This window comes from Carcharodon carcharias, chromosome 5, assembly GCF_017639515.1.
Source record: "Carcharodon carcharias isolate sCarCar2 chromosome 5, sCarCar2.pri, whole genome shotgun sequence".
NCBI lineage: Eukaryota > Metazoa > Chordata > Chondrichthyes > Lamniformes > Lamnidae > Carcharodon > Carcharodon carcharias.
In genome coordinates, this window is record NC_054471.1 from 122,180,844 (window position 1) to 122,208,789 (window position 27,946).

The following is a 27,946-nucleotide window of genomic DNA, read 5'->3' on the forward strand; positions in this document are numbered from 1 at the left end:
TTCATCCATTTTCTGCACTGGATGAGTGACCTCTTGTGTGCAACAATGGAAATGATCCCTTCTGTCAACGCATCCCAAACCGGAGTGGTGAGATTGATGGGCCTCTTGCGGTCAGAGAGGGGGCAGAGGACTTTGTGGCAGGCCCCCACGGCATCCAGAAAGTGTACCAGGGATGCGTCACTGAATCGTGGGGCTGCAATCTTTCTGGCTTTTGGGGACATGTCTTGACTGTAGCAATCCTGGGCTGCAAGCATTGAGAAGTGTGCGTGCAGCTATATTTTAAATATGGTGCCTGGCATGAGGAAGCGGCAAAGTAATGGCATGGTGGGCCAATTGGAGACTGCCCACCAGCAATCCGGCATGTTTCCCGTGACTGCATAATTTATGAGGTGGAAAGGGAATGATACAATGCGAAAATCCACCATTGCAGCCGGTGGATGAAACGACTTCTTTCACGCCCGCAGCTGCACTTAGTTCAAATCTGGGACGATTCCACTCAATGATACTGGACTAGTAATCCTGAGGCTAATGCTCTGGTTTATGTCCCATGATGGTAGCCGGTGAAATTTATATTCAATTGATGAAAAATCTAGAACTGGCAAGTAACCACAGTAACAGTGACCATGAGACAATTGTCATAAAAACCCATCTGGTTCACTAATGTCCTTTAGGGAAGGAAATCTGCCATCCTTACCTGGTCTGGCCTACATGTGACTCCAGACTCACAGCAATGGTGGCTGACTCTTAACTGCACTCTGAAATGCCACTCAGTTCAAGGGCAATTAGGGGTAGGCAACAAATGCTGACCTTTAAAATTTAGCTTTTACTGTTTCTCCTCATTCTTCCTCCCAAAATGTACTTTAAATGTTGGATTTCATCTGTCATGTCTCTGTCAGTTAGTTTAACTTTGGTGGTGGGAAAGATTTAGAAACAATAACTGGGGACAAAATTAACAGTCACTTGGACAAGTGTGGAGGAATTACCTGCACGGGCTTGTTCAAGGCAAATTGTGTTTAACTAACTTGATTCTATGACTCCATGGGCCGGATTTTATAGGGGCCATGATCCGCACCCACTCCCAGCCAAAAAGTGGGGGGTGAACACACCAACAATATTGCCACCCTGCAGTAATTTAACGCAGGGAGCAGGGTTAATTACTTTAAGGCAAGATTTCCAGCCCTCTCTCCAGAGCAAATCGCACATCAATCTTATGGCCAGCAACTATATAGTCCCAGCAGTCCCACCAGAAGGGGCAGCCAACAGCTTGGGCTAGAGGCAGTCCTCAATGTTGAGGAGCTTAGGTAAGTCCGGGCTCAGGGGTTTTGCCGAGACATGCCAGCGAGATGGGGTTCAAGAGGCCAGGAGGTATGGTTAAGGGCCAGAGTGACATTTGGGGGGTGCTTCTGATGAGCCAAGGGGGCCCACAAAGGAGGTTCCCCTTGACCCCCACCTTGCCTAACACCAGGCCATAGAGCTAAAGCTGTTGGGCTTCCCGCATGGTGGGGCCTCTCCCTGCGTTAGGCAAAATATCAGTGGTGCCAGGATGAATCCCTAAAGTGGTAATTCATAGAGGTGAAACAGAGATTAATGGTGAATGACTGTTCTTCAGACTAGAGGAAGATGGGATCCCCCAGGGGGCGGTGTTAGGACTATTGCATTTCTTGATCTATAATAATAACCTGGACTTGGGCATGCAGGGCACAATTTCAAAATTTGCAGATGACACAAGATTTGGAAGCATTGTGAACTATGAGGAGGATAGTGAAAAACTTCAAGTAGACATAGACAGACTTGTGGAATGGGCAGACCAAGTGGCAGATGAAATTTAATACAGAGAAGTGTGAACTCCCTAGATTCAGGGAAGGTCCCATTAGATTGGAAGATAGCAAATGTAACTGCTTTGTTCACAAAGGGAGGGAAACAGAAAATGGAAAACTACAGGTCAGTTAGCTTAACATTTTCCAGAGGGAAAATGTTACAAGTTATTATTAAAGAACTTATAACAGGATAGAATCAACATGGTTCTGTGAATGGAAAATCGTGTTTGACTAATTTATTAAGTTCTTTGGGGAAGTAACAAGCAGGGTGGATAATGGGGAATGTGTATTTGTGCTGTATTTGGATTTCCAAAAGGCATTCAGTAAGATACCACATATAATATAAGAGTTCATAGAATTGGGAACAAATGTATCCACAGAGGAAATTTGAACAGATGGCCAGATAACTGTTTATTCAGATAGCATCATTGCGAATGCCTGGCTGAGCTCCAAGAATAGATAGTGCACTTAGCTCACAGTGGGCAATGTTTTCTAGCTACAGAGGGCAGTGCAAGCTTTATTTGATATCTTTATTACCTTGTATTAAGTTATTCTTTCTTTGAAGAGTTTTTTTGACGCCTGGGTGTTTATTTACACAACATTAAGAAGTGTGAAATGGATATTAGCTTTTTTTCCTTGATACTATGAATAGCTGTGGTTGATTGACAACTTTATGAGACAGTAAGAGGGGCAATGCATTTCAAAGGAAATGTTGAATGGCATTTTTTTTTTGTTTCCCAACTTAACATTCGGGTTGCCCCGTGGTTCATAACTCCTCTGAGAGGCCATGAAACATGTTTCTTAACAGAATGGCCCAACTCCATCAAAATTGCCAGGAAGCTTGAAATGCAAACCTCTGCAATGTAGCTGGCAAGGGCGCGAGTGCTGTGTGCAGGCTCATTAATCACATCCTTATCTCTCACTTGCAAAAACAATGGGCACGGGAATTCAGGTCCCATTGCAGGGACGCAATGGCATAACGGTAATGTCACTGGACTAGAAATTCAGTAGTGCAGGCTCATACTCTGGGGACATGGGTTCAAATCCCACAACAGCAGCTGGTGGAATTTAAACTCAATTAATAAAAAACAAATCTGGAACTGAAAGCTACTCTCAGTAATGGTGACCATGGCTAGAATTTTATCTCGTCAGACGGCATGCACCCAACCCAAATGAGCGTAAAATGACACGTGATAACGTCAAGTGAGTATCCCAACATCATAGCGCACTCACGCGATATTTCAGTTGGCAGGCGCGCAAAGAAGTCGGCAGCGTGCCCACCGACAATTAACAGGCCTATTAAGGCCATTAAAGTACCGGTTAAATGTATTTTTTTTTGCTGCCTGTCCAACCTTACTGTTGTTGGGCAGGTGAAATGTCAAGCAGCCTTTGCATTTTTAGGAAACGGGTGAGATGAAGTTTCCAACAGCAATTAAAAATAAAATTATTAACTTTTCATTAATAACATGTCTCAGTTCATGTGACAGAGTTACATGAGGGGACATGTTTTGTAACATTTTTAAAATCCTTATTTTAAATTTTTTCTTTCTTCATCTCCCTGAGGCAGCTCTATGCCTCAGGGATCTTTTCCTGCATGCACCCGCGCACATGCAAGAATTTCCCCACTCGGCTTCCTCCTTTCTTTGCTACAATCGAAAGGATTCTGGCTTTGACCCTTAAAGATCTTCCCTCCTTCTCACACTATAACATTTTCCTGAATGAAAACGACAATTGTTCCTCCTGCTTTCATTCCCTATCTTTCCTGAATACCCTGTACTTTCTACCCTGGAATATTAGGCATCTAATCCTCCCCTTCTTTAAGCCAGGTCTCAGTTATGACCACTACATTATATTTCCACATTGCTATTTATGCCAGCAGCTCACCAGCTTATTAACAAAATATCATGCATTTACACACATGCACTTCAAAATTAATTTATACCTCTTTTTATGTTCTATATTGTTTCCAACTCTAACTGCCTCTCCTAGTCCTCTTTGTACCTTGTTTCTACTTTTTTCTTACATCAAAAATGAATTTTATTACAAAGTAAATTTAACAGGTTATCAAAAATGTATTCCTGCCAAAGTGATATAAGAAACACAAAAGAACTAGGTTTTATTTTTAGTTCCAAGTTTTCTTTGAGGCACCTGAAGTTACAATTCCCTCAGAAACGGGAGTTTCATTTGCCAGTAATTAATGGGTTTCTAAGTACAACAATCACAGAGACCCCTCAGAGGAATACCTTAGAAATGTATCAGTCCTTGTTGACCAGTTTTGACTTCTTCTTGCCTTTTCCACTCTTGGGCACTTTGCTCCACATCCCTTTGACGTTTTCTAACACCATGTTGCAACGTCTGTCGAAGGCATTAACTCTGCCGTGCAGCTTCTTGTTGTTAATACCATATCTTGGTGTTCAGCTCCCTTCCAAATTAGTTTAAACCCACCCACACAGCACCATTTAACTTGGCCACAAGGATATTGGCCCCACCTCTATTCAGCTGAAACCCACCCCACTTTCAATAGATTCCTCCTCCCACAGAATTGGTTCCAATGTCCCAGGAATCTGAAGCTCTCTCCCCTGCAATGTCACTGACCAAACATTGTCCTGCCATACTCTCCTATTTCTACTTTCACCTGCACTGGGAATAATCAGGATATTACTACCTTTGATGTCTTGCTTTCTAACTGCAGGACTTCAACCCTCTTCTGCACAATATGTGGGTTCTGAAATGGACCACAACTTCTTCTGCTCCCCTTGCCACCTCTCCCCACCCAACCCACCCCTGCAGAATTTTCTGCACCCTCTCTATATTATCCCTTACCTGGAATCTGGGAGGCAACACACCATAGGAGTCTCACGTCAATGGTAGCAAAATTGCCTGTCTGTCCCTCTGCTATTGAATCTTCATTACAACATTTCTGAGTTTCATGTCAGCTGCAAACATTGAAATGATGCCCTCTATAACCAAGTTCAGGTCATTAATATATATCAAAAAGAACAGTGGTCCCAACACTGACCCCTGAGGGACACCACTACTCACTTCCCTAAAATACAACCGTTCACCACAACTCTCTGTTTTCTGTCCTTTAGCCAATTTATCCATACAGCAAGTGCCCTTTTAATCCCATATCTAAAAAGCCTATTATGGGGTGCTTTATCAAACACATTTTAATGGGAATGATTTCGGCTGGACACTTCAAATGCTAAGGAGGTAAAGAAATGACCAAGTTGGGGTCTTAATCTGCAATGCCACTTAACTCACATCTTGCACAAGATGCCTTCTTGGTAAAGGAGCTGAAGTGTGCACTAGGAACAGCCACTCAGAGAATCATTAAGGGACACATTGACAATTAAATTGTCTGCAAGTGCTCTCTAAAGAGGCTTTGTGCCATTTTGGTGGAAATGCTTCATTTAACAACCTCTCCTAGCAGTGACCAGCTGAACTGGAGTAAACAAGTCTTGGTTGAGTATTTGGAAGGCTTCCTAAAGCTATGTTCAACTTTTATTATTTAATGTCTGGGAGGAAAACTTGCCATCACCTAAATTGAACAGCACTTTTGAGAGACATGCTCCATGATCAGACTCTGGACCACTGTCACCAGATGATGCAGCTTCTATTACTTCAGATCCTTCAGGCAGTCCATCACTGGAAAGGGGCTGAAAAATTGAGTGAAGATGAAGAGCACAGTAAAAAGGACCATCAATTCGACCACAGTCTAATTATTATAATCACTCTTTATATACATCAATAACAAACTTCCTAAGCATAACTGAACCAACGTCACTTGCAAATGTTAAACTATTCACCCCGGTTCTTACTCATAGTGCTCCTTTAATCTAGTACTTCTATGAAGTGCAACCCGAGTGGCAGCAGCAGGCAATGTGGATGGCTGCTAAGAATGTGAGGAGGACAGTTCAGCTGTTGTCAAGAGGCTGTGGGTCGTGAAGTTTGTGCCTCAATATGCACCATCTCAGCATGATCTTGACCAGTCTGGGCTCCCTGGCTGATAGGCAACTGCAAGACAAATGGTGGAGTGTGGGAGAGGGAGCAGCAATGCTGACATCTGGAGAGAGGCAAGTAGGTTCCTACTGCATGATTCCCATGCCACTACCTCGGAGACTCTATTCAGCCCACCCAGTGAATTGCTGGAGGACAGATCTGTCTACAACCCACTTTCAACTGAAGCGCCCACCACAGCAGCTAGCCGAGTGTCCATTGTAGTAGTTTGCCATTTCATGCAAGATGCAATGACTGCAGTGGAAGCTGTAACCTCAGTCATCAGGCATTTCATTATGCTGCACAGATTGCTGGTTGGAAGTCACCAGCCTCTCCACACCGGAAGTTCCAGGTTCTGCATCCAGCCATAGAACAAGATGGAGGCAGACTCTTCCATCACCCTAGATATGATACCAAGGCTTTCAGGAAGTTGTTCCATTGCACAAAATTTATGTTGGTCCCACCAACAGCCTTCTTCTGAAGCTTGCCCCTGTGAGGTCCTCACCTGACTCATCTGTAGCAGAACCAGTTTTGTTCCACAACAAGTGGCACCTGTGATGTCCCTTCTACCCTTCATGGTTGCTGCATGCTAATGCCCAGTGTGTCCACTTTGAGAACCTTACCATTAATTTGCATGCAGTGCAGTCTCTGAGATGGTGCCTGCAAAAGTAGAGGCATTGATTCAGTGCACTTGTTCTCCACCTTCTCTTCCTCTATTTCTAACTCCAGGGTTGGGAGTGTGAAGGGGGTGGGGGCAGCAGTGGAGATGAGGCATGGGAGGGGAGAAGTGAGGTGCCTGTTGCTCTTCCAGTACATGTTCCACAGGGTAACATGCATCTTGCTCCTAAGAGTGAAATGCTGGAAGGGTTACAGTCCAGCATCTATGGCCACCATTAGAGAATGTGTACGGTGAGACTACATGGAGCGTGGGAGTGAGGATAGATTTAGGTGATTTGGTATCAGGAAAGTCTCACATGTTTGAAGAGCTGTGTTTGAGGTGTGATTAGTGCTTCTGATGGATGCAGTCCTGTAGAACATGTGAATGTTAGTTAGATTGTGGATGGAATGTATTGAGGTTGTGATGCTTGTAGTGGTGGAGTTATTGAGAGTGTGTTCATACGAACATACGAAATAAGAACAGAAGTACGCCATTAACATGGAAAATTGAGCCTTCCCCGAGTTCCACATTCCCATCTACCCCCAATATCCTTTGACTTCCCTGCCTAACAAGAATCTATCTACCTCAACCTTAAAAATATTCAATGCTCCTGCCTCCACCACCTTCTTAGGCAGAGAGTTCCAAATTCGCACAATGCTCTAAGAGAAAAAAATTCTCCTCATCTCTGTCCTATAAGGGTGATCCCTAATTTTAAAACAGTGCCTGCTAGTTTTGGACTCACCCACAAGAGGAAACATCCTTTCCATGTCTACCTTGTCAAGACATTCAGGATCTTATATACTTCAATCAAGTCACCCCTCACTCTTCTAAACTCAGTGGAAACAAGGCCAGCCTGTCCAACCTATCCTCATAAAACAACCCGTTCATTCCAGGTATCAATCTAGTAAACCTCCTCTGAACTGCCTCCAATGCATTTACAGCCTTCCTTAAATAAGGAGACCAAAACTGCACACCGTATTCAAAGTGCAATCTCACCAAAGCCCTGTATAACTGAAGCATAACATCATTACTTTTATGTTCAATTCCCCTCAGAATAAAGGATTGCATTCCATTAGCCTTCTTGACTACATGCTGTACCTGCATTTAACTTTCTGTGACTCATGTGTGAGAACACCTAGATCCCTCTGCACTTCGGAATTTTACAAATGTTCTCCATTTAAGTCATCTTCTGTTTTTTTATTCTTCCTGCTGAAGTGAACAACTTCACATTTTCCCACATTATGCTCCATCTGCTAGATTTTTGCCCAATTACTCAACTTATCTATATCCATCTGCAAACAGCTTATGTCTTTTTCACAAAATATTTTCCTACCTATCTTTGTCATTTGCAAATTTCGCTACAATGCCTTCATCCCCTCATCTAAATCATTGATGTGAATTGTAAAAGTTAAGCCCCCATCACAGACCCCTGCAGGACTCAACTCATCACATCCTGCCAATCGGAAAAAGACCCATTTACGCATACTCTATGTTTCTGACAGCCAGCAAGCCAATCTTCTATCCAGGATAATATGTTACCCCTTACACTCTGAGCTTTTATTTTCCCCAAAAACATTTGATGTGGCATCTTATCAGGTACTTTCTGGAAATCCTAGTACAGCACGTCTACCGGCTCCCCTCTCTCTACTGCACGTTACTCCTTCAAAGAACTCTAATAAATTGGTTAAACATGATTTCTCTTTCATAAAACCATGCTGGCTCTTACCAATTACCTTGAGCTTTTCTAAGCACCCAGCTATAACCTCTTTGATGATCAACTCTAACATCTTCTCCATGACAAGCTAACTGGATTATAGTTTCCTGTTTTCTGCCTCCCTCCCTTCTTGAATAGAGAGGTTACATTTGCTACTTTCCAGCCTGATAGAACCTTTCCAGAATCTATGGTATTTTGGAAAATTAACACCAATGCATCTGCTACCTCATTAGCCACCTCTTTTCAGACACTAGGATGAAGTCCATCTGGACGCGGAGACTTGTCAGCCCGCAGCTCCATCAGTTTGTGAGATGGGTTCTTGTCTTATCCACTTATATCAAGTCATTACATTTCTTGCAGCTGGAAACCTGGGCTCCTGACTGTGACTTTGGGATTGACCTTGTCCTACAACAGATGTGTTATCTGCCTCTGTGGCTTTTTTTGCCCTGCAGATAGAGGACATCCCCCCCACCCCCCCACCTCCTGTCTATTTATCCCACCAGGACTTCAATTAATGCATTTTTAAAAATTCATTCACGGGATGTGGTCTTCACTGGCTGGGTCAACATTTATTGCCTATCCCTAGTTGCGCCATTAGGGAAGCTGGTCATCCTCTCTCTTGCTCCTTGAAACTCCCCACTTTCAGTCATTGCATTCCATACCTTCAGTGGAAGTGGCTAAGTACAGGCGACATAGGAAAATTGCATCTAATGAGCACTTGGGTGCTAAACCTGCAGATGTCAGTTTCAACGCTTGCTGGTCAAATCATTATAATCATCAATTAGCCTGAAATTTGCATCTTAAATTCAGACTTCTAAACAGATATTTCTTATTACAACAGTATCTATTTCATGCCTATGTTTGGCCAAAATAGTCCCCCAATAGCCTCATCAATATGTTCTGTTACTTCATGAACAAAATCAGTCAAGATAGTCAATATTATTTGCCTTTAACAAATCCATACTGGCTTTTTTTTATTGATCCACATTTTTCCAAGCATTAATTTATTTTGCTCCAGATTAATGTCTCTAAGAGTTTCCCCACCACAGTCGGCAGGTTGTTGCTTGTCATTGCTGGATTTATGTTTCTTCCCTTTCTGAAAAGTGGTGAACATTTGTAATCCTTTAGTCTTCTGGCACTTCAACAGTTTTCTTGCTCGTTTCCTTCAACAACCTACGATGTATTCCATCCGGACCAGGTGACTGCCAGTTTGAGCACTACCTCCTCTTTATCGACATTTCTCTACTACCTCCTAGTTTACCGTGATATTGACAGCACACTTTCTTTAGAGAAGACAAATGGAAAGCACTCATTCAGTACCTCCCCCAAGCCCTCTGCCTTCAGATTTCTTTGTCCCTAATTTGATCCTCCTTTCCTTTACCCAGCCTTTTACTATTTATATGTCTATAAAATATTTTTTGGTTCCCTTTTATGTTACCTGCTCACCTATTCCTCTAAACTTGCGCTGTCCATCTTATTTCCTTGATCTGTAATTTTTGTATTCAGCTTGGATCTCTACTGAATTATGAATCTGGCATTTTATCATAAACTTCTTTATCTGGTTTGTTTTAATCTCTATATCTGTAGTCATCCATGGGGCTCTGGCTTTGGATATCTTTGTGGAAACATGTCCCAAAACCAGGTCCTCTCTGAAGACCTCCCATTGCTCATTTAGAGCTTTATCTGCTGATCTTTGATTGCAATTCTGCCTGTACCAGATTCCTGTTACCTCATTCCTCCATTTGAGTATTTAAAAATTTGATTTTTCCTTGAACTTATCTATAAGCACTCAAAACTTAATGCTTTTCTGATCAGTTTCTGAGTGGCCTCATGGTAATATCACTGGAATAGAAGAGGCCCAGGCTAATGCACTGGGGAAACGGGTTCAAATCCCACCATACCAGCTGGTAGAATTAAAAGCTAGTCTAATGATGACCATGGGTCAATTGTCATAAAAGCCCATCTGGTTCAATTATGCCCTTTAGGGAAGCAAATCTGCTGTGTTACCTGTTCTGACCTATATATGACTCCAGACCCTCAGCAATGTGGTTGACTCAACCGCCCTCTGAAATGGCCCAGTGGGTCATTCAGTTGTATCAAGCCACTACAAAGCCTAAAAGGAATTAAACCAGACAGACTACCCAGCTTCAACCTAGGCACCAGAAACAATACCACCACACCCAAACCTGTTGACCATGCAAAGCCCTCCTTACTAACATCTGGAGTCTTGTGCCAAAATTGGGAGAGCTGTCTCACAGACTAGCCAAGCAACAGCCTGACATAGTCATACTCACAGAATCATACCTTACAGACAATGTCCCAAACACCACAATCCCTGGGTATGTTCTGCCCGACTGGCAGGAAAGACCCACCAGCGTTGGTGGCATGATGGTAAACAGTTGGAGGGAGTTGCCCTGGGAGTCCTCAACATTGACGCCGGACCCCATCAAGTTTCATGGCATCAAGTCAAACATGGGGAAGGAAACTTCCTGCTGATTACCACCTATTGCTCCCACCCCCACAGCTGATGAATCAATACTCCCTCCATATTGAACAGCAATTGGAAGAAGCACTGAGGGTGGCAAGGACACAAAATATACCCTGTAAGGGGGACGACTTCAATGTCCATCACCAAGAGTGGCTCGGTAGCACCACTACTGACCGAGCTGGCCAAATGCTGAAGGACATAGCTGCTAGACTGGGTCTGCGACTGGAGGTGAGGGAACCAACAAGAGGGAAAATCCTACTTGACTTCGTCCTCATCAATCTCCCTGTCACACATGCGTCTGTACCAAGACAATATTGGTAGGAGTAAACATCGCACAGCACAGTCTTTGAAGAGATAAAGTCCTGCCTTCACATTGAGGACACCCACTACCATGTTGTATGGCACTACCACCATGCTAAATGGGATAGATTTCAAACAGATCTAGCAACTCAAAACTGGGATCCATTAGGCACTATGGGCCATCAGCAGCAGCAAAATTATACTCGAACATAATTTGTAACCTTAAGGGCTGGCATATTCCCCCACTCTACCATTGTCATCAAACCAGGAGATCAACCCTGGTTCAATGAAGATTGCAGGACAGCATGCCAGGAGCAGCACCAGACATACCTAAAAATGAGGTTTCAACCTGGTGAAGCTGCAACACAGGACTACATGCATGCCAAACAGCATAAGCAGCAAGCGATAAACAGAGCTAAACAATCTCACAACCAACGGATCAGACATAAGCTCTGTAGTCCTGAAACATCCAGTCATAAATGGAGGTGGACAATTAAACAACCAACAGGAAGAGGAGGTCCATAATTACCCTCATCCTCAATGATGAGGGAGCCCGGCTGAGCACATGGATACAGCTACAACACTGGCATCTACTTGACAATGTGAAAAATTGCCCAGGTATGTCCTGTCCACAAGAAGCAGGGCAAATCCAACCTGACCAATTACTGCCCCATCAGTCTACTCTTGATCATCAGCAAACTGATGGAAAGCGTCATCAAGCTACCAAGAGGCACTTACTCAGCAACACTGAAGAACAACATTTAAGAACTTCCCACAACACTAAGGCGAGGAGCCCTAGCAAAACTGAAGTCAATGGGAATCAGGGGAAAACTCTCCACAGGTTGGAGTCATACCTAGCACAAAGGAAGATGGTTGTGGTTGTTGGAGGTCAATCAGCTCAACCCTGGGACATCGCTGCAGGAATTCCTCAGGGTAGTGTCCTAGGCCCAATCATCTTCAGCTGCTTCATTAATGACCTTCTCTCTCTTATAAGGTCAGAAGTGGGATGTTTGTGGATCATTGCACAATGTTCAGCACTATTCAAGACTCCTCAGATACTGAAGCATGTCCATATGCAGCAAGACCTGGAACACATTTAGGCTTCGGCTGATAGAAAGCACCATCGACAATGCTATCAAGCAGCACTTACTCAGCAATACCCTGTTCACTGATGCTCAGTTTGTGGCAGGTAACATTCGCACCACACCAGACAATGACCATCTCCAACAAGAGTGAATCTAACTATCTGCACTTGACATTCAATGGCGTAACCATTGCTGAATGCCCCACTATCAACATCCTGGGGGTTACCATTGACCAGAAACTGAACTGGACCAGCCCTATAAATACTGTGGCTACAACAACAGGTCAGAGACTAGGAATTCTGTGGAAAATAATAACCTCCTGACTCCCCAAAGCCCGTCCACAAGGCACAGATTAGGAGTGTGATGAAATACTCTCCACTTACCTGGATGAGTGCAGCTCTTTTTTTTTCATTATTCTTTCATGGGATGCAAGCGTCACCGGCAAGGCCAGCATTTGTTGCCCATTCCTGACTATCCTTGAACTGAGGACATTTAAGAATCAACCAGCTTGCTGTGGGTCTAGGATCACATGTAGGGCAGACCAAGTAAGGATGTCAGATTTCTTCCATTTAAAAGGACATTAGTGAAACAGATAGGTTTTTACACAATCAATGATCATTATCATGGTTGCCATTATTGAGACTAGCTTTTTTTAATACACATTCCAAATTTAACAATTGAATTGAAATTCCACCCACTGACGGTGGTAGAGTTTACATAGAAACATAGAAAGTATGAGCAGGAGTAGGCCATTTGAGTCTGCTCCGCCATTTGTTATGATCATGGCTGATCAGCCAACTTAATAGCCTGCTCCTGCTTTCTCCCCATATCCTTTGATCCTTTTCACCCCAAGAGCTATATCTAACTCCTTGAAAACATACAATGTTTTGGCCTCAGCTACTTTTTGTGGTAGCGAATTCCACAGGCTCACCACTCTCTAGGTGAAGAAATTTCTCCTTATCTCAGTCCTAAATGGTCTATTCTGCATCCTCAGACTGTGACCCCTGGCTCTGGACTCCCCCACCATCAGGAACATCCTTCCTGTATCTACCCTGTCTAATCCTGTTAGAATTTTATAGGTTTCTATGAGATCCCTCCTCATTCTTCTGAACTCCAGCGAATATAATCCGAACCGACTCAATCTCTCCTCATATGTCAGTCCTGCCATCCCAGGAATCAGTCGGGTAAACCTTCGCTGCACTCCCTCTACAGCAAGTACATCCTTCGTCAGATGAGACCAAAACTGCACACAATATTCCAGGTGTGGTCTCACCAAGGCCCTGTACAATTGCAGCAAGACATCCCTGTTGCTGTACTCGAATCCTCTTGCTACGAAGGCCAACATATCATTTGCCTTTTTTACCGCCTGTTGCACCATGCTTACGTTCAGCGACTGGTATACGAGGACACATTGCACATTCCTCTCTCTCAATTTATAGCCATTCAGATAATAATCTGCCTTCCTATTTTTGCTACCAAAGTGGATAACTTCACATTTATCCACATTATACTGCAGCTGCCATGCATTTGCCCACTCACTTAGCTTGTCCAAATCACACTGAAACCCTGTGCTCACAAAGCATCAGGCTGGGCCTCTTAATTATGAGCCCAGTGATATTACCACTACAACACCATCTCACCTTTGCTCCAGCAACACTCAAAAACCTTGACACCATCCAGGACAAAGCAGCCCACTTGATTGGCACCACATCAACCACAATGAACATTCACTCCCTCCACCAATGTTTGGAGCAACTGTATGTACCATCTACAAGATGCACTGCAGGAATTCAAAAAGGCTCCTTAAGCAGCACCCTCCAAATCCATGACCTCTCCTGGAAGGACAAGGGCAGCAGTTGCATGGGAACACCACCACCTGAATGTTTTCCTCCAAGTCACACACCATCCTGACCTGGAACTGTCTCACCATCCATTCACTGTCACTGCATCAAAATCCTGGAATTCTCTTCCTTACAGCACTGTGGGTGTTTCTACACCACTTGAACTGCAGCGGTTCAAGAAGAGGCTCACCACCACCTTCTCAAAGGCAATTGGGGATGGGAAATAGATGCTGACCTAGCCAGTGACACCCAGATCCCTTGAACAAATAAAAAAATGTTCCCACTGAAACATGCTCCACTTGCCCCACTTCAGTCCATAGATCTAGATCTAGCACTGCTTTCTGAGTCATTGGGGTGGAAATCTACTTCTCAAGAAAATTCTCTTCCACACATTTCAGGATTTCCTCCCTCTCTTCACTCTTTTAGACTCTTATTTTCTCAGTCAATATGAGGATGATTTAAGTGCCCCATTATGACTACTCTTAAGCTTCTAGATTGTTTTGCAATTTGCCTGCAAATTGTTCCTCTAACTCCTCCATGATTTAGTGGCCTTCAGTTTACCTGCAGGAAAGTAATAGCCCCTCTTTTGTTCCTTAATTCTAGCTGGATTCTGTCTTTGAACCCTCATTGTGCTTTTTTAGTGCTGGAACAGTGGGCAGAATTTTTAGGTCAGTGGGTGGGTGCGATCGGCGGGTCCAGGATCGGCTGGGGAATGGACTGCTGACCGCGATTGACCCCCAACTGCGATTTCACGCTGGCTGGCCAATGAACGACAAGCCAGCGTGAAGTGCACACTGAAATGCTCAGTGCTGCCGGGGTGGGGGTGGGAGGAGGGCGGGAGGAGGGCGGGCGCTGACAGCTTGGGTCAGCTTGGGAGCGGTCAATTGCTGAATGAAAGCTCCCTGAACTCAGGGAGCTGAAGACCTGAAAAATCAAAAATAAAGGTTCCAGAAGCTGAAAGAAAGTGCCCATGTATCACGATCAATCACCTGATAATTTAGCAACTGAAAATGCTGTGCGCAGAAATTTATTCATATTTTATTTCATCACAGAAACCTCATCCCACCCGTGGATGAGATTTGAAGAAAAATGCAAAGGCCATCTGGCCAATTTGCCCATTCACGCCAAAGGTAAGGTTGGACGGGCAACATAAAATTAAGGACAATCGCAACTTTAATTACCTTAATTGGCCTCTTAATTGTCAGCGGGAGCACTTCCAACTTTTGCACGTGACCACCGACTGAAATATCACACGATTTTGCGTCTGATCGGGTCAGGTGCACAGCCGCCCACCAACATAACAATTCTGCCCAGTATCTTTGATCAATATTGCAACCCCCTTCCTTCTCTCTCCTTCCTGAATACATTGTAGCCAAGAATATTGTGTCCATTTCTCTCCTTGTTTGAGCCAGGTCTTCGTTATTTCCATGAGATCATAATAATGTGTGGCTACTTGTGCCTGCAGCTCACCAACCTTTTTTTAACCATACTCCGTGCATTTGCACACATGCATTCTAATCACATCTTAGTCTGCCTCACATTTCGCCCACACACTGCTTTTTCCTGTTTCTGAACTGTTCTATTGTAATGCACTTTTCCCTTTCAGTCCTCTGTACAGCTTGTATATCTTCTGTAATTCTTCATCTTGGTATTCCCTCCACCACTTCCAAATTAGTGTAAACCCTTCCCCACATTACACGTTAATCATCCTGAAAGGACATTTGTCCAGGACTTGTGAAGATGTAAGTGGGAAGTAGTGTACAAAAGCATGTCAAAACAATTCATAATCCTAATTATTATAATAATAATTCATCAAGTCATTATTGTTTATTACCTCAATTGTTTTCATAGAAGCACAGTCACAGCCCATTTTTAAAATCACTAGCTGTATTTATAAACAACACAGTTTCACATAATTCAGCATACTGCGCAACAACAATTACAATTTGCATTTATATAGCACCTTTAATGTAGTAAAAGATTCTCAGGTATTTCACGGGCAAGTTATCAAACAAAATTTGACACTGGGCTACATTCCCAATATCTTCTAATGTGGCCAAAACTTAGTCAAAGAGCAAGATGTGAAGAGGCACCTTAAATGAAGACAGAGATAGGTGGGGAGGTTTAGGGATTAAATTCCAGAAATTAAAGTTTAGGCAGCTGAAGGCATAGCCAACAGTAGTGGAGGACTTAACATTGGGGATGTTCAAGAGGTCACAATACTAAGTATGTGAAAATTATTAAAATTTATCATTTAAAAAGTAGCTGAGCTCTAATTTATAATGCAATTTAATGTACAATCTAAATTAAAGAATATCCCTGTAAAACCTTAAATTGCTCTTCAAGTTATATTAGAATATTAGCATGCAATCAATTTACTGTTTGAGAAAAGAATGCCAATTACAGTCTTTTTGCTTAGGGTCAAACAGCACATGGGGGTTGTGAGTCTTAAAGTTCTGCCTGAACAAGTAGCTGGGAAAGAGAATGGAGAGATGGGGGAGAATTTTTAGCATGTCGGACGGGCTGGGCGGGAGTGGGCACAGGTGAGTGTGGAGCCGATCACTGCCCGCGATCAGATCCGTGCCACCATTTTATGCGGCAGACCAATTAAGGCCCGCCCAGCGTGAGTCGCAGCTCCCAAGAACAGCGGGAGGGGGTGGGTATGATGGGAGTCCAATGACCGCAGGGTCCAATGGTGACCCGGCGGTCTGTTTAAAAACGGCGCAGGCAGCCTTCCAAAGGCTACCAACAATGGCACATGAAAGGATTCCCAAGAGCACTCTTGGAGAGCAGGCCAGGTGGAAGGGCAGGTCGGTGGTACATTGTGCCCTGAGATTCTCAGATGAGTGCCTTGCTGCCCTTCTCGAGGAGGTGGCAGCACGGCACAAGATCATCATGCCAAGGGACAAGAGGAGGGAGCCCCCCGACATGATGCAATGTGCCTGGGAGAAGGTGGCAGAAGGGATCAGCTCACAAGATGTGGTGTGACCCAAGATAAGTTCAGTGCCGCAAGTGGTTCAATACCCACTCGCAATCGGGAAGGGTGAGTACCGTGTTGGCATGGGTCACTTAGCACAGCTGTTAGGTTGCCCCCTCCCCAGCCCCCCACAATTCTGAATTTAGTCTGTGCATTGATTCATTCATAGCATGTGGCCTTCACTGGGTGAGCCAGCATTTATTGCCCATGACTAGTTGCCCCCGAGAGGGTGGTGCTGAGCTGGCTTCTGTATCTGCTGCATGTGGTACACTTACACCCACAGTACTATTTTGGGGGTGACCTCAAGGATCTGAACCTAGGTGCAGCACTGAAATGCCAAAACATTTCAAAGTCAGGATGCTGAGTGACTTGGAGGAGAACTTCCAGGTGGCGGGGCAGCCATCCACCTACCATTGTCCTTCTAGGTGGTAGTGCTTCCTTGCTTTGGAAGGCCAAACAGTGAGAGTGGCAAATGCGATGGAGGCAGCACCTGGGCAAGGGGGTCAGCCCTGGCTGCTTGAGTGAGTGTATGGCGGCTCCAGGGTCAAGAATCGGATGAACCCTGCAAGGTTTCACTCATGTGGGGGTGGCAGGGCTGCAATGGCAATCCAGGTAGAGGGTGGACTAATCAATGCTCCTCTCTCCTTTCAGGAAAAGACCATACACAATAATGCAAAACAGATGCGGACTGGCGGAGGACAGGCCCACCTACTCATACTCACCAGATATGAGCAGGAGGCTCTCGAGCCGGAGAGATGCCATGCACCCAAGTCCACCTCCAGCGGTGAGGTTGGGTGCCAGTGGGAGGTAAGAGTGCCGGGCACTGAGGTCACAACGTCTGTCATTGCAACCATTTCACTGTTGAATGTTTATTGAATTCAGCATCCAACCTGGGTTTCCCATTATGGAAGGAAGAGCACTTCCTGATCTGGGTGCCAGGCATGCACACTAACAGTGTTATGACTTCAACTAATCAAATGCCCTTGTTCCTCAGACTCACTGGAGCACACCTGGAACTGAGGAGGCAGAGGGCCCGCCACTGACCCCTGAGGGCCCTGAAGATATATACGCACCAGCATCACACCCTTTCAGTCAGGCAGGCACCAGCACAGGTACCAGCACCTCAGTGGGGATAAGATTGGTGGCTAGTGTCTCGGGGCACAGTGGTGCGGGCACTTCAAACTGTCTTGAGGTGTACGGAGAGAGAGGGTGCCCATGGCGCCGGCAGTAGGAAGACCACTAGGGACCAGGATCATGCTCAGTCAGTGGCTGATGATGTGCCTCTGGAGTCGCCCTGAGGCAACAGACGCTGGAAGTCCAGCAGGGTCTGCAGGAGGATCTAGCGGAGATACATGAGGCTGTGCATGGCATGGTCTCCGTGCTGGAGGAGTCCATGCGGAGCATCAGCAATACATTGACCATCATGGCTGAGCACAATGCTTCCTCCATGGAGAGGGTGGCAACTCTCATGGAGAGGTTCCTCCAGGAGAACAATCAGGACTACCTGGGGATGTGCTCGGACCTGCAATCCCTCACAGCAGCATTGACCTCAGCTGGCCAGTGTCAGTGTGGGAGATGGATTGGGCACCTAGCATCCCAGCTAGGTGCCTATCCATCAATGGTGAGCAGGGAGGTCCAAAGTGATCTCACATTGGCATATGAGCTGCTTGTTGTCTCTGCGGGCTCTTATCAGGGTGCTCCGGATGAGGGCAGCAGCTCCTCTGCCCCTCTGCCAGTGACTGTGGCATCCAATGAGGCTGTGGCGACAGGGGAGATGCCAGCCATGCCACTGGCTGCTCCCTTCCAGGTGGAGCCATCACGTGCTCCATGGGCCAGAGGATGCCCGCCAAGGTCATCAAGGCCAACAGAACAGCAGAATAAGCAGGCTGTCTCCAATGCCAGTGCCAGCGAGGGGAAGCACCAAGACATAGCACCTGAAAACATAAGGATAAATCACTTTAGATACAACACAGGCTTATCACTGGTGGTTTTCTGTTGCCCCTGTATTAGATGCTTCTTAGTCAGTGTGTAGCTCAACACCTCCGAATGAACTTTCATTTCTGTTTTGTTGTATGAAATCATTAAATGTTTTAGCTCTGAACAAGGCTCAGTACTTCTGCAGGTGTATGGGAACCCATGAAGTTATGAGTGACTTGTTTGTCATTGAGCTTTATTGACAAGGCACATAGTTAATGTTCCTAATTGGGCAGATGTTGCTCTCAGATATTGAGTATGGAGGCTGCAGCCCTGGCATGTGTTAGAGCTCCATCATTGGTGGGCTAGCTGAAGGATCTTTGGATCAAAGCCTCCCGGGTGTCGCTGTCTCCCTGGAGGTTGCCCAGCTGAGCGTCTATCCCCTCAGCATTTCCCTATGTGCTCTTCCTCAGACTCACTACTGGACTCATCGTGTGCAGCCAGAGCATCTGCGTTAACACCCTCTTCCTCCACTGCATCCCCCACTTTCCAACACCAGATTGTGGAGAGCGCAGCATGCAACCACTATCAGCAGCACATGATCTGGGGGTATTGGAGTGCACCCCCTGAACGGTCCAGGCATCGGAAGTACATCTTGAGAAGACCAAGGGGTTCTCTCTACCACAGCCCTTGTGGAGGCGTGGCTCCTATTGTACCTCGGCTCAGCCTCTGTTCTTGGTGGAGAGGTGTCATGAGCCTTCTTTTGAGGGGATAGCCATTGTCACCCAGCCAGGCTGAAGCACTGAAGAACCTTGGCACCTGGGAGTGTCTCAGAATGTAAGCACTATGGGAGCTGCCTGGGTACCTTGCACAGACTTGCAGAATCTGTATCCTATGGTCACACACAATCTGCACGTTCATGGAGTGGAAGCCCTTCCTGTTGACAAAGGCACCCAACTCATCTGCTGGTGCTTTGATGGCCAAATGTGCACAGTCTATTGCACCTTGGATGCGGGGGAACCCAGCAATCGTTGCGAAGCCTCTGGCTCACTCCACCTGGCTGGCCTCGTCCCAGTGGTAGTGAATGAAAGTCAATGCATGCCTGACCAGAGCATATGTCACCAGCTTGACACAACTGTGGACAGCTGACTGGGAGACTCCACAAAGATCACCCACCGGCCCCTGGAAAGAGCCGGAGGCATAGAAGTTGAGGGCAGCTGTGACCTTCAACGCCACTGGCATGGGGTGTCCACCCATACAGTTGGAGCTGATTTCAGGGCCTATCATCTGACAGATGTCTCCCTCGAGAGATGGAGCCTCCTTCGGCACTACCCCTCAGACATATTGGGGTAGCTGCATCGCCACATGTAAACCCTGGCAGCAAGATAGTGGCGTCTTCTGCAGCCCCCTTCGGCCTTGCGCTTCCTGTGGGCCCTGCACCCCTTGTGCCTGTGCCTGTCCTCCCAAAGCTGGCTCCCCTGGAGGCTGAATATGGACTCCTGGCCTCCTCCCCCTTCTGGCTCTCTCCTCCTCAGAAGTGGAGGTGCCTCTAATGGAGAGCACAATCCCTATTTCCAGGTTAAGAGAAGGCTGCATGAAACCTGCAAGGCCCCAAGAATTATGTTTACTCCAGAGCCTGAACTGAAGCCTGTTACTCCTGTCAAAGCAGCTCTGAAGAGATTTGAAGTTCTTCTGTTCACACAAGCAAGTAGCAGTAAGTTTCTAAAGTAAATGACTAACAACTAGCATTCACGAGCCCACTCACCCCTCTTATTCTGCCTATGGATGAGGTTTTTAAAAATGTGGCCTACCTGCCTGTCTGTTGCGCCCGAGCAACACTCTGAAAATCACATGGGCTCTGAAAAATCGCGTTATATTTCTGGTTCAAAGGCCTTAAGCGACTCGTTACTTAATGGTGGGTGTGCTTCGGAGATCATCGCTCGCCCACCCACCAAGATATTGCACTGGTGCACAGTGACCTTGGGACAAACGTCCAACGTCATCACGCATCATTTTACGCGTTGGCATGTTAAGCCCGCCCCTGCATGCCAACATCAAAATTCTGTGTTAAGTTCCTAGTGGGAGCCTACTTGATGGAATCAGTCTTCTAAAAGTTGCTTTGGAAAATCTGGTTCATGCCCAACTTAATGTGAGACAGACCAAATTCCAACCCTAAAAAATGGCTACCTTGACCTCCCAACTGTGGCCCGACTGCAAGCCTGATACAAATGAAGGGATTGTAGCCAAATATTCATTAGGAAAGATTGGGAAAGCGAAAAAGCTACACAGAAGTATGATTATGCAATACTTACATTGAGGGTCACTTACAATGCTTAGAAGTGCATTACCTGAGCATTTTGTGAAACTTGTTAAGTGTTTAAAGGGTTTTGTGCACAGGGAGATTCCACTGTTCTTGTTCATTTAGGAGGACAATGGCAAGGAAACGGAGGAGGAAAGGATAGAAGCCAAGGAAGTGCAGATTTCTTCAACAGCTGACCCACAGTTATGCACAGTATGGGATCAATGGACCATGGCCTTCCTATTTGCATTTTGCCCATCAGCAATGTTTGACAAGGCCCTGTGACCTAACAGATATGTCAACTGTTGGCACATGCCTTCCATCATTTTTCACCCAAAGGTGTACCTTGTCTGTGGCTGTGAAAGTAACAACAGCACTTAACTTTTATACATTTAAATGCTTCCAGGTACACTGACAAAGCTTTCAGGGACTGAAGTGGCACCCATTTCAATAATCCTGTTGTCCTTGAAAGATTTTCATTCATTGTCATGATTCTTGTGCGTGCAATTCCATGGGACCCTAAACACAAGCTTCTTCATGTGCCTCTTCAATGCAACTGCAACAGAAGCAACAACATCTACAGCCACTTTAAGCCCACCAGTGCTGGGTATGGCTGAGTTGAACCACTGGTCTGCATGATAGCAGGCTCAATAGTCCCAATCAAGTCCATAAAGTTAGAACTGCTGTGCCATTCGGGGCATCTATTGTTGCAACTCTGGAAGCAAAAACTGCATCTGACTTTTGAGGGTACAATGCCCTCCTGGACTGCCACAATCACCAAAGGGTTCCTCATGTCATGCCATACATTCTGCATTGCATTGCAGATGCATGTTGCAGACTACTCTCAGTTTTCCACCATCTTCACCACGTGAAAGGAAACTGTCTCCACAGATCTTTTGAAAATGGGACAAGATGTCATCACTTGGCCTTTTCAGCCGAGTGCAGCCATTTTTGTCCACTCCACAGCGAGGTGGCTGTTTTGTCATGATACCCTTACAGTTCTTCTTGTGTGCTGATACTGTGTGATTCACACAACCTGTCTCAGTAATTCCATCCAGCCCCGCCACCCCAATCCTGAATGGGTGTATCTGGACTGGTGCTTGCATGTGTGAGGACAAAGTGAGGGAAGGGTCTAGCTGGAGATGCCATGCTGTTCGTTGGTTGATTATTTATGTAAGCTTTAGCTCCAGCTGTGGGATACAAAAAGACATTCATTTTATGAGAGTGAATTGGAGTTGTGAATCAGAAGCTATGACTGAGCAATGACATCAGTTCTTTCAAGTAATCAAAATGTTTAAAGACAGTGAAACATGCAATCTTGTAGTTTGTCCATCTTATTACCAACCTGAATGTGATAACCCTCCCCCAACCTTTTCATCTCTCACATGATCTCCAGTATCTCTGTCCTGTCTGGGATTTGTAGAACTTTCTCCTCATGCCTACTAAGGGACCAGATTTCCTGATAATTTCAATGTTCCACCCTTTGCTTTTGTTTATCTTTTGCAAAGAACACTTAAATGTAGTAATGTTACAGACAAACTCGTCATGTCTTTTCTCCATAGGTAACAGCAGATATATCCCTGTAAACATGTTATGAGCTGCAGTCAATGCAGCAGTTTTTTTCGCTCTTCGTGCAAGTGTTGAAGATAATGCAATGTTAGACGGTGAAATGGTAGGAGGGTAAGTATGCCCAAAAGGAAGTTGGTGAAGGCTGAGTATAATAAAAACCTTATTTATTTCTTATTTTATACTATATGACCCTCAATGGTGTGGAGGCAGGTCATGCTTCCAGCAGTATCTCAGCATCTGAATTGTCATTTGTGCTTCACTTTAGCTTAAACAACCTGGTGTAGTCTTTAACTATTCCAGCATTGAACAGTAATTCATTGGGTCATAGAGGGGGTCAGGGCGGAGGAGGAGGAGGGGGCCAGGCTGCAGGGTAGGCCAGTGGGGGACCAATGTGCCCCTCGGTTCTCCGAAGACTGCCTTGCTGCCCTCCTTGAAGAGGTGTCAAATCGTCAGGAGGTGTTGTTTCCCGAGGATGGGAGGAGGAGGGCCCCCCCCCCCACGTGACCAGGCAGGCGTGGCAGGAGGTAGTGGAGGCTGTAAGCTCTCAAGATGCTGTGCGATGCACAGGAAACCAGTGCCGCAAGCGCTTCAATGATTTGTTGCACTCTGGAAGGGTGAGTACCATGTCAGCCTTGGCCATTTTACTCAGCAGGTAGTCTTAGCATTTGAGGCCCCCCCCCACCCATCCACGTCTTAGTGTCGTTACTGCATTGGGCGTTTGGCGCACGCTGGGTGGGCAAACAGGTACTGACCATGCTTACATCAGCCTTAGTGGTTGAGAAGAAGATGGGCTCTTCCCGCAGCATATGTTGGTGTTTGTCGCATTTGAGTAGTCTGGGGACAACCTGCAGGGGAGGCAGCTAGACACATACTCAGAACTCCAACACATGTCTTAGTGATGGTGATGAGATGGTGGAAGGGGAGTCTCAAGGTGTCGTGACCAAGAGCCATCTGCTGGCCTTGGCGCTGCACCTGGTTGTGCCTCCTTGTCATGGGTGCTAAGACCCTTGTGTTATTCAAAGTGATGGACGCCGAATGTGCCCAAGGTGGCCGTTGGCGGAGGGGGTTGGGAGCAGCTGTACTATCTTCTGGGGACCGATCACCAGTAATGTGGACAGGAGCCACTGGAGGCCCCAGATGGGCCACTGTGGTTGGGGTGCGGCGTGTGCATGCAGAGTACATGAGCGATCAGCCCCAATAAATGCTCTTCTCTGTTCTGCAGGCAAAAACAGAGCACAATAGCTGGGAGCATTTGCGGACTGGTGGTGGGCACACCGTGCTGAGGCACCTCAACACCAATGAGGAGCAGGCCATGTAGCTGGGGAGGAGGCAAGCAGCCAGGTCGACAGGTGTCAGTGAGGTGGGGGTACAGTGGCCAGGTGTTTGAGGCCCACAGTACCAGCCACTCTGTCTCCCCACCATCCAAAGCACTGATGATTGCTGCAATCATTAATGCAGGAACACTGCTCATTCACAGACTGATACAGTTAGACATGTGGGTCATACACAAAGGTCCCTTAGCCCCTTGAGGATGGGCATCTCTAGCACCTTCCAAAGTCGCCTTATCCAATTTGTGACCACTATCCCCATGGCTTAACATGCCATGGCATCGCTGCTGCACATCCAAAGACTTATTGCATCTTAGGAGAGTTTGTACCTCCACCACCCTTTCAGCCGGTGCATCCCACATTACTCTGTCCAAAAGGTCATCAGCACCTCACCTGTCAACCTCATGGCACTCAACTTAAATAAATGCCACCACGTTAGTCATCCCTGCGCCAAGGGGAAATGTTGCCTTCTGTCCATCCATTCTATGCCCCTCATAACGGTATGAAGGTCAATAATGTCAATCTCCTGTGCTCCATGGCAAATGTCGCAAGTGTATGCAATGTTTCCTCATATCTCCAACTCTCCAGGCCAGCATGCATCCAGGTCAGGAACCTCTGCACTCTCCCAACTCTAATGCCATCCCTCCCATGAAGCGCAGGTTACAACTGGACACAGAAGTGTAGATGTAGCCTCGACAGCGTTTTCTGCACTTGCAACTTGACCTCCCTTTTCCTACGTTCTATTCCTCGGCTAATAAAGGCAAGTCTGGCCTTTACCTTGTTAAACACCTTATGTTCCTGTTCTGCTACCTTAACAGGTCTGCCCAGCAAGGTCCCTGTAATTGTCGTGACTTTTCATGGTCCTACCATTCCTCATGTATTGCTTGTCTTGCCCAAGTGCTTAACGGCACACTTATCCACATAACATTCCATGTGGTATTCTTTAGGTCATCTGACCAGCCTGTCTATATGCATGTGTAATGTTTGGGCCTCTTCTTGACTATTTATCACCCCAATGTTCACCTCCTTAGGTTCTTGAAGGTTGAGTGCGTAATAAGCCTGGAGGGGAAAGGGATGAATGGTGTTACTGACTGAACGCTAATTGATGCACTGTCCTTGTTGTTAATTTCAACACCATCACCGCACCTGAGGGGCATCTCTTGCAACTTGTGTCACATATTTCAGCCAGCCAGGCACCAGCGCAACGACTACCACATCGGTGGGGATTATGATGTTGTCTAGTGTCCCGGGGCACAGTGGAGAGGGCACTTCACAATCGCTGGAGGAGATGGTACAGACAGAGATTGCTGTTGGCACCAGCAGCCGGAGGACTGCAGGGGACCAGGCACATGCTGAGTAGGGCAGTGATGATGTGCCTCTGGAGATGTTAGCCATGCAGCAGCTGCAGGACAAGTGGCAGAGTGCCCGGGAGCATCTGGCAGGGTTGCATGAGGGTGTGCTTCACTTGGTCTCTGTGGTGAAGGAATCCAGGCAGAGTGTCAGCGATGGCATGAACCTCAGGACAGATCCTCAGGCTTCCTTCACTGAGAGATTGGCGACTCTCATGGAGAGGGGCTTCCAGAAGATTGAGAATCTTCTGATTGCGTTATGCTCTGACCTGCAAGTCCTCACAGCACTAATGGCCACAGGTGGTCAGTCGCAATGTTGGATATGGTCTGGGCACCAAGTGTTGCCGCTCGATGCCCATCCATCTGCAGTGAGCAGGGAGGTCCAATGTGACCTCACATCGGTGCAGCAGCTGCCTGTCGTTGCTGTGAGCTCCTCTCAGGGCATTCCGGATGAGGGCAGCAGCTCCTCCACCCCTCTGCCAGTGACCGTTGCATCCATTGAGGCTGTGACAACTGGGAGATGCCAGTTCTGGAACTGGCCACTCCCTCCCAGGTGGGGCCAGCACAGGCTCCACGGGCCAGAGGACGCCCGCCAAGGTCATCGAGGCCATGAGGACAGCAGAGTCAGCAGGCTGTCTCACAAGCCACTCCGAGCGATGGGTAGCACCTAAATGTAGCACCCACAATGTAAGCAAAAGGCACATTAGGCACTCCACAGATTTGTCACTGGTGATTTTGTGTTGGCCCTTGATTAGGGAATGTTTCATTATCTGCGTCAGAACAACGTTTGTTGTTTATTTTGGTGGCAATAAAGTCCACTTTTCTGACCATGGCTGAGGGTGTTTTCTTTATGCTGCATTTGTCTGTTTCACAGACATATCACGAGTGTTTGAGTGGACATTGATGTTTCTGTACTAAGCCCTTAGTTTCAGCTGATGAGCTGGAAGATGTAGCACCTAAGTGCCACATGTGGAAGCGCCAGGCAATGCTGGTCCTGCAGATCCATGTGTGTGGAACTAGCTGAAGGTTCATTGAATTAAAGTGTCCCGGATGTCCCTGCCGCCTTGGCGTAGTAGCGGGTCAGTGTGCTGCCCCTCATCCTTGCCCTGTGCTTCCTCATCCTCTGAGCCACTGCTGGATTCATCATGTGCAGCCGCCTCCACTGTGTCAAGGTCTTCATTGTCAACTGCATCCCCCCTTTCCAGCGTAAGATTGTGCAGAGCGTAGAATGCTACCACTATCACAGAGACGTGATCTGGGGGGTACTGGAGTGCGGTCCCTGAGCGGTCCAGGCAATGGAAGCACATCTTGAGAAGACCGATGGCTATCTCCACCACAGCCCTTGTGGTGCCGTGGCTCCTATTGTAGCGCTCCTCAGCTTCTGCTCTTGGATGGCGGAGAAGCATCATGAGCCACCTTCTGAGGGGATCATCCTTGTCACCCACCAGCCAACCATCCAGCCGAGCAGGAGCACTGAAGAGCCCCGGCACCTGGGAGAGTCTGAGGATGGAGGCATTATGGGACCTGCCTGGGTACCTTGCACAAACTTGTAGATTCAGCATCCTGTCACACAGTACAGTGACAGTACACTATCTGCACGTTCATGGAGCGGGAGTCCTTCCTGTTGACAAAGGCACCGGGCTCACCCACTGGCGCTTTGATGGCCACATGTGTGCAGCCTATTGCAACCTAGATGCTGGAGAAGCCAGCAATGGACGCGAAGCCTCTGGCTCGATGTGCCTGACTTGCCTGGTCGCAGCAGAAGTGGATGAAGGTCAATGCACATCTGAACAGAGCGTCTGTAACCTGCTTGACACAAGTGTGGACAGCTGATTGGGAGACACCACAAAAATCACCCACTGAGCCCTGGAAGGAGCCAGATGCATAGAAGTGGAGGGCAACTGTGAGCTTCAGAGCCTCTGGCATGGGGTGTCCACCCACACAGTTAGTGGAGATCTCAGGGCCAATCATCTGACAGATATAGTTGACTGTCCCCCTTGACAGTTGGAACCTCCTTCGGCACTGCACCTCAGTCATATTGAGGTGGCTGCTTCACTACCTGTATAACCTGACATCAGGATAGTGGCATCTTCTGCAGCCACTTCCACCTTGGACAACCTCTTGGCCCTGCTGCGCCCCTTGTGCCTGTGCCTGGCCTCCCAAAGGTGGCTCCCCTGGAGGCTGATTGTCCACTCCAGGCCTCCTCCTTATTCTATCCCTCCCTTCGTCCTCAGAGGAGCTGCCTCCAGTGGAGATGTCAGAACCGATACCCAGGCTAAATGGAGGCCTCCGGAAAGCTGCAGGCCCAGTAAAGTTTCCTGTCTGCAGACTACTGAGCTGAAGCTTCAAAGTACAGAGAAAGCTATTGTAAATCGATCTGAACTGCTAACAATCACACAGGCAAGTTTAAAACACTTTCTGCATTAAGTACTTCAGATAAAACATTAGCAACCCCTCTGAGCCCACATATCCTGCCCGTGGATGAGGTATGTTAAAAAATCAGTTGCCCGCCTGCCCGTTGGGCCTGTGCGCCGAGGTGAAGATCACACGGGCTCCTCAAAATCGGTCTCGATTGCCAAGTTCAGGGCCTTAACAAGGCCTTTAATTA

General features: G+C 46.7%; 1 protein-coding gene across 1 annotated transcript in view; it reads left to right on the plus strand.

Annotated features, from left to right (window-relative positions):
• The first annotated feature begins 297 nt into the window (after positions 1-297).
• Positions 298-27,946, plus strand: part of LOC121277751 (vesicular inhibitory amino acid transporter-like) — a 90,838-nt gene continuing 63,189 nt past the window's right edge. Inside the window, exons 1-5 of the mRNA XM_041187390.1 lie at positions 298-313; positions 9,336-9,450; positions 15,509-15,644; positions 17,531-17,686; positions 21,219-21,305. Coding sequence (XP_041043324.1) covers positions 298-313; positions 9,336-9,450; positions 15,509-15,644; positions 17,531-17,686; positions 21,219-21,305 — 510 coding nt within the window. The remainder of the gene's footprint in view (positions 314-9,335; positions 9,451-15,508; positions 15,645-17,530; positions 17,687-21,218; positions 21,306-27,946) is intronic.